The sequence below is a fragment of the Sarcophilus harrisii genome, chromosome 5 (genome assembly GCF_902635505.1).
Source record: "Sarcophilus harrisii chromosome 5, mSarHar1.11, whole genome shotgun sequence".
NCBI classification, from domain to species: Eukaryota; Metazoa; Chordata; class Mammalia; order Dasyuromorphia; family Dasyuridae; genus Sarcophilus; species Sarcophilus harrisii.
Genome location: NC_045430.1, coordinates 68,049,646 through 68,063,104, shown reverse-complemented (window position 1 = coordinate 68,063,104; position 13,459 = coordinate 68,049,646). Strand labels below are relative to the sequence as shown.

At 32.7% G+C, this 13,459-nt stretch overlaps 1 protein-coding gene across 1 annotated transcript in view; it reads left to right on the top strand.

Annotated features, from left to right (window-relative positions):
• The window catches only part of SLC2A13 (solute carrier family 2 member 13), a 134,884-nt gene that overhangs the window by 81,094 nt on the left and 40,331 nt on the right, over positions 1 to 13,459 (top strand). The window contains exon 5 of the mRNA XM_031940525.1: positions 2,661 to 2,824. Coding sequence (XP_031796385.1) covers positions 2,661 to 2,824 — 164 coding nt within the window. The remainder of the gene's footprint in view (positions 1 to 2,660; positions 2,825 to 13,459) is intronic.

Below are 13,459 nucleotides of genomic sequence, written 5' to 3'. Positions count from 1 at the left end.
TGCAATCTCAATGCCACCAGAGTTCTCACCCATGAGGCGGTCCCTGTTTATTCACAGAAACCACATCTGGGAATCTCAGGCTTCAATGCCTCTGCTTACTTCCTGATGGCACAATGCCTGATTCCTCCTTGACCCTTACAGTTCATGAACTCTAAAATTCCCTCATCTGATCACAATCTATTGTCATTCCAGTTCTCCCTTTGCCTTTCTGTCAATGCCATGTCCTCCAATTCCCTGATCCCTCAGTTCTCTCTCAAATCTTCACTCTTGCAAGAGCCACCCTCTTCTTTTTTTTTCCTCATATTGACTTTTTGGGGATCCAGTCTGACTCTGCACAGCCTTTTATATCTTGTTCTTCACGCCTATCTAGCCAAAGTGTTTCAGTCTTAGATCCCTCCCACCATGTATTACCTTCACTCCTACCTATGTCCCGCTGACCAGAGATGGAGAAAAATCATGAAAATGTCCTGACTGGGTCCAAATTTGTGTTACACAGCCTCAACTGGGACTTCACTTCTGCCAGGCAATTCTTTTACATCTCCCCAATTAAACCACTTGGAGCAGCTCAGATGACACATTGAAGTTGGAATCAAGAAGACTCATTCATGTTCATGAGTTTAAATCTGGACTAAGACATGTACTAGCTGTGTGATCCTGGACAAGTCACTTAACCTAGTTTGCCTCAGTTCCTCTTCTATAAATTGAGCTGGAGAAGGAAATGACAAACTATCTTTGTTAAAATGTCCAACCAAAACTACTTTCTCCAAAGTTAAGAACAATCCTGATTAGTCTTCTTTCCTGTTGACCTCTGCAATCTTTGTTGCATTCCAATGTATTTTCCACTCATTTGCAAAGTAATCTTTCTAAAATGTAGGTCTGACATAGTCAGACTTCATACTCAGTAAATTTCAGCGTCTTCCTCTCACCTCCAGAATAAAATATAAAATCCTCTGTTTGGCATTCAAAACACCTCATACCCTTACATTCATCTTAAAAATAGTAGCTAAACATTTATATAACTGCTTACTCTGTGTCAGACGTTGTGCTAAGAACTTTACAATAATTCTCCACTTCATCCTCACAATCCTGGGAGATAAGTGATGTTATTATTTATTAATTGAAGCTATTATTATCCCCATTTTACAGCTGAGGAAATTGTGGCAAACTGAGATTAAGTAATTTAGTCAGAGTCCCACAGCTAGTAAGTGTAAGGCTGGATTTGAACTCAATCTTCCTGACTCTAGTCTCCATCTATTCATTGATCCATCTGCCAGGCCTGGATGCTGAATTTTCTGGTACATTTTTACTAGTATTCCCATGGGCTAGCCATTAATTATTTTCTTTTCAATTCCAGGTTTCAGAGTCATACTCAAAGCTGGAAAGAGGCCCTTTGCTTACTAAGTTAATTCTTGATGGTAAAGCTTTGAAGACCAGTAGTACTCTCATAGTTCAGGCTTCATTTGGGAATGAACTGTGACATGCACAAGTCTTATATGTTTAACAAGAGGAGGTTTACTTGACTCTATCATAGCAAATGCATTAGCATTAGTCTCTCTCAATAGGGCTTCTTTTTTCCACAAATTCATCTGGTCAATAGGGGAGTTTCTTGCAGTAAATAACACAAATCCACCAAATCTAAGGAGCCTAGGTTCATTCCATATGCCTGGGAGGATCGTTGCTCTTAGATTATCAGGATTATCAGGAAGCTACATGGATGAAGACTGGGTCAATGAAGTTCCATGGGAAGCTTTGTCCTTAGCTTACTCCAAAGTCCTTGGCTTGGGGGGCGGGGGTGAGGGGTGGGGGGAGTGAAGCGGGAAAGTACAGAATAGAGTTACATCTGGAAGCTTCAAACAATCACATAGGTCAGCTTGGTCCTGAAGAGAGCTTTGCCTTCTATTTAAGTAAAGCCTCCCAGGTTGTAGTAGGAAGAAAGAAGTATCAAGGAAATAACTGATGCTATCATACCACATGGCAGGGGGAACCCTGATTGATCATGATCCTATCATGCTATGTAAATATAAAAACTCAACTTCAAAAAAATCTGTCCTATGTAACATTTCAGTTACGTTCTATCTTGTAACAAATTTTCCAAGTATATAATGTTTTTAATCATTCAGTATAAGATAAATAGATCTTTTAGAAGTATATTTTCTTTTCATTGTAAGCTTACAAGCAATAAATCTTTCATCATATAAAGGAAATTTTAAAAAGCATACAAACTATCAACCAATTATATCCAGTTTGTTTTTGTCATAAATATATATAATTTAACAAAGTATTGACAAATCTTCTCTATATGCATTTCCCTAGCACTTTTCTGTTTACTTATTATTAAATATTTTATCAATGCCCCTATTTTTTTGTATATCCCTCATTATCCACCAACCTACTGCCCCCTTGCTTCTATCTTTTATTTTAATTTCTAACAAATATGCTTTAACCAGAAAAACAAATCATCACACTGGCAATGCTTATTACTCTGTATTTAATTCTATAACTTTAACCTCTACACCAAGTTATGATTAACTTGTTATTATTACTACAAATCTTCACTGGGTTTATCAGGTGAGTTTATATGTACTTTGATATTTGAATGACATTATCTCTTATTAAAATAATTACAAGAAAAAAATCTTGTTTCTATTCTTACCTTGTAGGTATTACAGTGCAACTATTTTGCAGATGTCAGGAGTTGAAGATGATCGACTTGCAATATGGCTTGCCTCAGTTACAGCTTTCACAAATTTCATCTTCACTCTAGTTGGAGTCTGGCTTGTTGAGAAAGTGGGCCGAAGAAAACTTACACTTGGTAGCTTAGCAGGTAAGTTTCTAGTCTGGAAATTCAATTGTAAAATTTCTCATAAATAGGGAGGAATATTAAAAAAAAGTAATATTCCAAGTTTAGTAATAGTAATACATTGGTATAAGTGGAAATAATTTGCACCTAGAAACTAACATTGTGAAAGCAATTTTGACATTATGAAAGTATTTTTCCTTTTATTTTGTTTGTGTTCAAGAGTACTGTTAAAATAAGAAGTGCCCTCTTATGAATACTTAATACTTATTTTAAAGACAAAAATCGTATTATAATTTAATAATGTAATTTAATTTTTAAAATATGTTATCCTTTCATATTTGAACATTCTATGGAAGCATATGTAGAATCACATTATTCCAAATTATTCAAGAAAGGAAATTTGAGAAAAATTATTTTTTCTATTAAGGAATACATAAATTTTAGACTTTTTTTTTTTAACAAATCTAAATTCTAGTATGATTTACACCTGAATCATATCTTCTTTCCATGATTAAAAATGATTTTGGGTTTCTTTCCAGTATACCTTCTGGTTATCCATTTGTGATTTTCTGCATAATAGAATAAGTTCTTTGTTTGCCACAATGTGAATTCATCATCATTGTTTGTTCATGGATAAAACCTCTTTCTTTTAAATTTTCTTTGAAGACTCCAGGACTATTTAAATATATAGCTAATCTTCAACTTAAAACAGATTTTGTTCTAAAAGTTTATTCTCATTTTCTCATAAACACAATGCTATGAATGGTAACCAAATTACTAGAGCAGCCCACAAAAATCTCTTCAAATGAATTAAAAATATCATATTAAAAATAATGTTTTGAATACACCAAACTATTACTTGTAATTTTATTTCTGTGGGCAATGAATTCTTAGTTAGAATTTGGATTAATAGGAACATAAGTTCAACTATCTCAATCATAAGATAAAAAATGTCCTTAAAATTTCCTTCCAGTCCTATCTATTCAATGGGACTCTCTATACCAAAAAGAGGTTATATATTAGTAGTAGTACTTGACACTCTGATGAGAAGCTAAAAGAGTCAGTACTCTTATATACAAAGAATTTGCTAAAACTTCAACACTTTCTTGTAATGAGTATGATCACTGGTGATGCAGTAAAATAGAGGAAGACTCCAATTAAATTTAAGGGATTACGGGGTATGGGCTTTCTGTGAAGCATTTTAATCCTCCCATAGAGTTAAACATGTGCCCTAGACCTTTGGTGAGAAGACAATATTCAACTTTTCACAGTTTGCAGCAACCCTCTAAAAATTATAAACTAGAAAATTGAAATGGATTATAGGCCTTCAATAATATTGTTGTTGTTTTAATCCTGCCCTACTACATCACCTACATCACCAAAAGCTGTTTTCTTTAAAAAGTTGGCAGTAAAATCTGATAAGCCCATGGAGATAAGATGATTTTATTTAGGGGTGGGGGGGAGTTTGAGCAGAAGTGTGGGGGATAGGCAGAGTCAGGATGAAGAGATTTGGAGTTAAGAAGAAGTAAATTAGGGGTTCTTAACCTGGAGATTATAAACTTTTAAATTAACATTTTGATAGCTATTTCAATCAATCCTTCAAAATTTATTAAATACCTACTATAAAAACCTCAAAATCAAATGCATTTTTTCAGATCATGATGCAATAAAAATTACATGCAATAAAAGGTCAGGGGAAAATAAACCAAAAATTAATTGAAAGCGAATCCTAAATCTAAATCCTAATCTAATAATCTAAATCCTAATCTAATCCTAAATATATATATATATATATATATATATATATAGTATATCTAATAATCTAATCCTAAAGAATGAGTGGATGAAACAACAAATCATAGACACAATCGATAAATTTCATCCAAGAGAATGACAATAATGAGACAACATACCAAAATTTATGGAATGTGGACAAAGCAGTTATTAGGGGAAATTTTATATCTTTAGATGCTTACTTGCATAAAATAGAGAAGATCAATGAACTGGGCTTGCAACTAAAAAAGCTAGCAAAAGAACAAATTAAAAAACCCCAATTAAATAACCAAATTTGAAATTCTTAAAATAAAAGGAGAGATTAGTAAAATTAAAAGTAAGAAAACTATTGAATTAATAAACAAAACTAATAGTTGGTTTTATGAAAACACCAACAAAATACTTTTAATCTAAGTGAAATGGAAGAATACTTAATGAAAATATAGATTGCCCAGATTAATAGAAGAGGAAATAAATTACTTAAATAGTCCCATCTTAGAAAAAGAAATTATTAAGTTCCTACTATGTGCTAAACCCTGTGCTAAGCCCTTTTTCACAAAATGGCAAAAGACAATCCATATTATTAAGAAGTTAACTATCTAAAATTGACGTGGTAATCCTGAGTATTTTGTCGAATTTAAAAACATTGTTCTGATAAGAGTTCCATAGGATTCACCAGACTATCAAAAGTACATGGTACAAAATTTACATCATTTGTCAAGACAGGTCTTCTCCTGTCTTCCATATCACCTATTGCTCTGGTGCCTCCTGCCACTTTCTTGTCCTTACTCTTTTCTCACATGATGAAATAGTATCACCCTGACCTTTACTTGTTTAATTGATCCCATTTTATCCTATTTTTTCCAAAAGATTGCCCCCCCTCTTTTATTTTCTATTAAAAAATGGATGGTTTTATTTTATTTTTTCTGCTCCATATAGAAACAATTTTTAATAATCATTTTTGTATTTTTAAATTCCAGATTCTCTCCCTCACTTTCTTTCCTCCCTTCCCCTTGAAAATGTAGGCACTTTATATAAGTGCAATCATGCAAAACTTATTTTCATATTGGTCATGTTGGAAAGTAGAATTTTTTTTCCTTTAAAATAAATCTCTGGGATACAGACCTAATAGTGGTATTGTTGGGTCAAAGTTTTATAATCCTTTGGGCATAATTTCAATGTTCTCCAATGAGTTTGGACTAGTTCACAATAGCACAAACAGGGCATTAATGTCCCAATTTCCTTACATCTCCTCCAACATTTATCCTTTTCCTTTTCTGTCATGTTAGCTAATTTGATAGGTGGGAAATGGTACCTCAGAGTTGTTTTAATTTTCATTATTTTATTCAACAGTGATCAAGAGCATTTTGTTATGACTAAAGGTCACTTTGATTTCTTCTTCTAAAAATTGCTTGCTCAAATCCTTTGACCATTTATCAATGTATTATTGATTTTTCCTCATAAATTTGACTCAGTTCTTTATGTATCTGATAAATAAGGCCTTTATCAGAGAAACCTTACTAAAATATTTTCTGCAATTTATTGCTTTCCTTCTAATTTTGGCTGCATTGTTTTTGGTTGTGCAAAACCTATTCAATTTAATATAATCAAAACTATCCATTTTATATCCCATAATGTTCTCCATCTCTTGTTTGGTCTTAACTCCTTCCCTTATCCATAGATCTGATGGAATATACTATTCTATGCTCTCCGAATTTGCTTATATCATTTTTTACTTGTAAAATATATACCCATTTTGACCTTATTTAGGCATATAGTATGAGATGTTGGTCTAGACCTTGTTTCTATGAAATGGCTTTCTAGTTTTCCAAGGAAATTTTGCCAAATAATGATTTTTCTTCAAAAGCTTGGATTTTTGCATTTATCTAACACTGCATTACTAAAGTCATTTAGTACTGTGTATTAGGTACTATTTTATACTATTGATCAATCACTTTCTTTCTTAGTCAGTACTATATTGTTTTGATGATTACCACTTTGTAATACATTTTGAGTTCTGGTATTGGTAGACATATTTCACATTTTTTTCATTGATTATTTTGATATTTTTTGAACTTTTGTTCTTTCAGATGAATTGTGTTATTATTTTTCTAGCTCTGTAAAATAATTTTGGAAGTTCAAATGGTATGGCACCAAATAAGCAAATTAATTTGAGTGGAATTATCATTTTCATTTTATTAGCTCTGCTTACCCACGAGGAATTAATATTTTTCCAGTTGTGTAGATTTATCATTATCTGTCTGAAAAGTGTTTTGTAATTGCCTACATATAGTCCCTGGGTTTGTCTTGGCAGGTAGAAGCCCAAGTATTTTTTAATTGTCTGAAGCTATTTTAAATGAAACTTGTCTTTTTAAACTCTTCCTACCAAGTTTTATGAGCAATAAGGAGAAAGGTTAATGATTTATGTGGGTTTAATTTATATCCTGCAATGTTGTGAAGTTGTGAATTATGTCAACTGGTTTTTAACTTGAATCTCTAGTATTCTCTAAATATACTATCATATTGTCTGCAAACACACAAAAATGATAATTTTGTTTCTTTATTGCCTAGTTTAATACCTTTAATTGCTTTTTCTTCTTTTATTGTTATTACTAGCATTTCTAGTGCAATAGTGAATATTAGTAGTGATAATTGGAATCCTTGTTTTATCCCTGTTTATCCAGGATTACCCCTGATCCTATTGGGAAGGCTTCTAGCTTATCTCCATTATAGATAATGCTTGCTGTCGGTTTTGGACTAGATACTAATTATTACTTTAAGGAAAGTCCCATTAATTCCTATTCTTTCTAGATGTTTTTAATAGGAATGAGTGTTTTATTTTGTAAAAAACAAAACAAAATAATATTCTGCATTTATTGAAATAATTAGAAAAATTGTGTTGTTTCTGTCTTTGATACTCTCATTTATTTTTACTTCTCCCTCTTGCTCATTTTCTTCTGCTTAATAAACATGCCTATATCTCCCTTGTTCTGAAAACAAACAAACAAAAAACCCTCCATTTACAGTGACATCCCTGCTGTTGTCCTGTATCTCATCTTCCTTTTGTATATAAACTCCTCAAAAAAGCTTTCTATAAAAGATAACTTCACTTTCTCTCCTCCCACTCTCTTCAAAACAGTTGTCAGAAGACGAGTTCGTTCTGACAACTGTTCTACAATAGCTCACTTAATTTTGGGAGGACGGGCTTTAATTCGTTTTGTCCGGTTTAACTAGATAAATCATTATGCAAAAGGTAGAAGGTGCAATCTTTGCTTTTTGTTGCTTACAGGATGGGATCTTTCAAGGTTCCCTCATGGTACTTTCTCTATTGTGCCTAGGGGTTAATCTGTTCTATCACCTATACTAGGGCTTATAAATGTTTTGTAGGTGTCATAAATAGTTTAATTAGGTATTCAAAATGGTCAGGATTAGATGAAATCTTTTAGGTGTTAGCTAAATGCTTTAATTAAGCTACATTTTGATTGTCCAAGTGCACTTTCCAGTACACTTACCATGTTACGACTTTTCTCCTCTTTTTGGTGTATTCTAATTAGGTATTAAAGGTTACTTTATTGAGGAGGATGAGTGGGGGGGGGGGTGTGTATGCACCCTATTGCCTATTTCAATTAAGCTCTCTATTCTTAATTTACTACTAAATCCTCCTTCATGTCTTTGTTTCAATAGACAATCCGTTGTGTTCTAATATCTATATTAGATAAAATGTAGCCCATTGCTTCCCCCTTCCTTTGATATTCTTTCTTCTTACCTTGTCATTCCACCAAAACTACTTTCCCAAAGTTACTAATTATTTCTTAGTTGCTTAATCCAATTACTTTTTCTCAATCCTCATTCTCCTTGACTTCTCTATGACTTTTGACACTATCTGTCATCTCCCCCCCTCCCATAACTCTTGCCAAGGCCTGGCAGTTTCACATTTTCAGCATCTCTTGAATATACCCCCCCCTTTTTTTTTTTATATTGTTACCAATCAATTGAGTGCAAGCCCTTAATCACCTCATGTCATTACTCCAATAGCCTGCTAGTGTGCCTGCTTCAAGGGTCTCCCCACTCCAGTCTTGTCCTCCTTTCACCCACTAAAATGATTTTCCAAAACATGTGACTATGTCATACTCCATCCCCCACTCAATAAACTCCAGTAACTCCCTACTACCTCCAGGATCAAAAACAAAATGCTCCAATTGGCATTCAAAGCCCTTCATAACCCAGCCTCTGCCCACCTTTCTAGTATTCATACACATTATTCTCTGGCATATATTCTTTGATCCAGTCACACTGGCTTCCTGATTGTTTTGTGAATGAGCCATTCCATCTCTCGCCATTGGGCATTCTCTCTGGCTGATTCCAAGTCTGGAATGCTCTCTCTCTTCCTAAAAAACTACTAGGATTCCTTTAAGTTCTAACTAAAATCCTATCGTCTACGGGAAGTTTTCTTCATTCCATTACTATCCCTCTGTTAATATTTCCTATTTATTATATATGTATAACATATACACAATATATAATATATATGTGTGTAATAATATATGTAATATAATATGTGTGTATACACACACACATACACATATACTCATATACAAATGTATGTGTAAAAAAGAGAGAGAAAAAAAAACACTTTGCATATGTTGTCTCCCTGATTAGATTGCAAACTTTTTGAAGTCAGGGACTGTCTTTTGTCTCTTTTTCTATCCCCACTACTTAGCATAGGGCCTGAATATAGAAGGAAACTAATAAATGTTTATTTATTGACAGCAAAGTAATTGGTGAGAAAGTTGTGGAGGTGATTTAAAAAGATAGAATAAAGGGAAGGATAATTGGGAGCTCCCTAAAATAATCTTTTGAAGAGGCAGCCACTAATGCCCTAGAGTGGAAGTTCTCCATGACCTGTTTTCTGGTGTGCTTAAAAAGACAATTGAGATGGAGGTTTTGGAAAAGAAGAGGAAGTATAATATTGATCATAGATGAACTTGATTATGAGGACTTTTGCAAACATTAAATTTAGAAAGAAATAATTATAAGAAAAGCATATTAGTTTTTCCAAAAATTTTCTTTCATAAACACTATTTCCAGTGCCACTTCCAATTTATAATAGGCATAGTCTGATTATTAAGCTTGCTGATGTAACAAAGCTGGAAAATAACAGTAACATGAATAATAGATCATTACTTAGTAGACAGAGGAAAAAGAAAAAAGGAAAAGACAGAAAAAAAAGGTTCCATTAACACAATCAATGTCAACCATTGTGCTAAGGATTGGAGATACAAAAAGTTAAAAAAAGAAAGTCCTTGCATTCAAGAAGTTTGCAGTCAAATGGATAAGACAATTTATAAAAATACATATACAAAGCAAACTATGTACAAGATAAATATGAAATAATGAACACAAAAGTATTCACAGCAGTATTTAAAAATAATAGCAATGAAATAGAATCATAGAAAATGTCTATTAATTGAAGAACAGATAAACAAATTTTTAACCTGAATTTAATAGAGTGTTTCTTGATAAAAGAGAACATAAATATAAAGGAAACAGAGAAATTTGAAAAGACATATACTGTACTGAACTGATGGAGTCTGAATATAGTCTAAAGCATACTTTTTCTATACTGTTCTTATTTTTCTTGGCGTTTTCATCTTTTTCCCCCCATAACCTGACTAATATGGCAATATGTTTTGTATGAGTATACATGTATAACTTCTATTAAATTGCTTGCCTTCTCAACGTCAGGATAGAATTTGGGATACAAAAAAATTTAAATGAATATTAAATAGTTTTCATATGTAATTGGCAAAAAATAAAATATTAAATTTAAGAGAAAAAAGAACCATGACAGCAAAAATAACAATAAATTATCCTCCAACCAAAACAAAAAATATTATCCTGAATGTTGTGTAGTTATAATTTTTTAAAGAAAAATAAAGTGAGAAAATTATGCTTAAATCTGCATTTTCAACAGTTCTCTGTCTCTGAAAGTGACTACCAATTTTTCATCATGAGTCCTTTGAAATTGTCTTGGATCACTGTCTTGATCAGAGGAGCCATGTTTTAAAGAGTTGATCATCATTACAATATTGCTCTTACTGTGCACAATGATCTCCTGGTTCTTCTCACTTCACTTTGTATCAGTTCATATAGGTTTTTATAAAACCACCACTCTCATCTTTCTTAATAGCACAATAGTATTCTATCACAAACATACTATAACTTATTCAACCATTTCCCAATTGATGAGCATCCCTTTGATTTCCAATTCTTTTCCATCACAAAAACAGCTGCTATAAATATCTTTGTATATACAAGTACTTTTCCTTTTTCCTTTTGATCTCTTTGAGATACAGACCTAGTTGTAGGTCAAAGGGGATAGCCTTTTGGGCATAGTTTTAAATTGTTTTTCAAAATGGTTGCATCAGTTCAAAATTCCATTAACAATTCATTAGTGTACCAATTTTAGTATATTCTCCTCCTCCCTAGCATTTACCATTTTCTCTTATGTCATGGTAGGATTGTTTAATTTGTCTTTCTCTAATAAACTGTGACATAGAACATTTTTTCATAGATAGTTTTGATTTCTTTATTTGAAAACTACCTCTTCCTGTCCTTGTTTCATTGATCAATTGGGAAATGGCACTTATTTTTTATATATTTGACTCAATTCTGTACTCAATTGATTGTTGCTTTTTGTTCTTAAAGAGGACCAAAATGACCACTATAGTTGGAGTCAAGGTACAGTGTGTCTGTTTGTGGAAGATCAGACCAATACAACTTCAGAAGGTTCTACATATGTTAGGTATAAACAATTCACATGAAGATTTAGAATAGAGATAGAATAGAGATTTTGCATCTCCTGATTCTTTTGAGATACTTCAGTTCTGCTTTGATCATAGATAACAGCATCTTCTTTGATGCAAGTATCAAAAATAATTTTTGCTAGTGCTTCCTATGTCTCACAATCTATTCCAAAATTCTTCAGAAGATCTAGAGAATGCCCTTATATTGCTTTTTCTGACCTCTATGTGAGTTTTTGCTTTGTGTGAATTCTCCAAAGTATTTTAGGCAAATGTACCTTTGGCATTCAAACAATGAAGCCAGCCCTTTGGAGTTGAGCTCTCTGCAGTAGAATTTGAATGTTTGGCAGTTTAGTTCAAGCAAGCACCTCAGTGTCTTTTATCTTGCCAGGTGATCTTCAGAGTCTTCCTAAGACAATTCAAATGTAAGAAATTCAGTTTCCTGTCATGGTGTTGGTATATTGTCCAGGTTTCACAGGTATACAACAATCAGCACAATATCTCTGTAGACCTTCAGTTTATAAGTCAGGCTAATACTTCTTCTCACCCACACTTTCCTTTGGAACCTCCCAAACAATGAGGTGGCTCTGGTAATGTGAGTGTCAACCTCATCATCCATGTATACATCCCTGAAAAGTATACTGCCAAGGTAAGTTAACTTATTTATAGTAATCAATTTTTTCCATTTCTTTACCTAGTGGTTTCATGTATGGCTGTTGTGCTGCTGGCTGGTAGAGAAACAGTATATATTTGAGAAATGAGGTCTTTATCAGAAAAACTTCTTATGAAACTTTTTGATGTTATTTGATTGTCAAATGTACCTTTTAACAAAATATATTCCTTTGTCTAATAGCATGATTATCACCCCTGCCTTCTTTTTATTTAAGCTGAAGCTCATTAGATTCTGCTCCAGCTTTTTAATTCTGCATGTGTATTTTTGTGTTTCAAGTGTGTCTTATGAACAATACATTATTGAATTCTGGTTTCTAATACAGCCTACTATACTTCTATTTTATAGGTGAGTTCCTCCCATTCACATTGACAGTTATGAATACTGTGTATTCTTTCCATCCCATTATTGTGTTTCTCTTCCCTCCCTCTCTCTATTCTGCCTCTATTCCAAAAGTCTATTTTGCTTCTAACAAATAAATACCTTCTTTAATTTATTGTCCCCTTTATCATACTATCCTTTCTCTTATCCCCTTTTTCTCCTTTTTCCCTATTGAATAAATTACATTTCTATGGACAAGTGAGTGTATGTATATATCTTCATTCTTTCACGAGAATGAGGTTCAAACATTGCCTGCTACCCCTGCCATTTCCTCCTCCATCATAAAAGCTTTTTTCCCATATTCTCTTCTTAAGTAAGAAAAATTTCCTCATTCTACTTTTCCCTGCCCATTCTCTCAATTTATCCTTTCTTATCCTTTCATTTAAAAAATTGTTGCAATATAATCAACTTATTCCATTCCCTCTTTGACCTAATAATGAAAAAGATCTTAGAAATTACATGTATCATCTTCCCATGTAAGAATGTAAACACTTTAATTTTATTGAGTTTCTTATGATTATTCTTTCATGTTTACCTTGTAATGCTTCTCTTGAATCTTCTGTTTTAATATCAAGTTTTCTATTCATCTATGGTCTTTTCCTCAGAAATGCTTAAAAATCATCTATTTCATTTAACATCCTTTTTCCCCAGATGGATTACATTCATTTTTGCTGGGTAGGTGATTTTTTTTCTAATTTTTTCTAAGCTAACACTAGCTTCTTTGTCTTCCTGAATATCATATTCCAGACTTTCTACTGTTTTAACATGGAAGTGCTAACTTTTGTGTGTGATCCTGAATATATCCCCATGATATTTGAATGGTTTCTAACCAACTCCTTTTATCTTTGAGCTGGGATCCTTGCAACTCAGATATGATTTTCCTAGTGAATAATAGATTCTTTCAATTTCTATTTTACCTTCTGATTCTAGAATGTTATGACAGTTTTCTTTGATAATGTCTTGAAAAATAATCTTTTTTTTTCATTCATGGTTTTCAGGTAGTTCAATCATTTTAAATTTATCTTCCTTTGA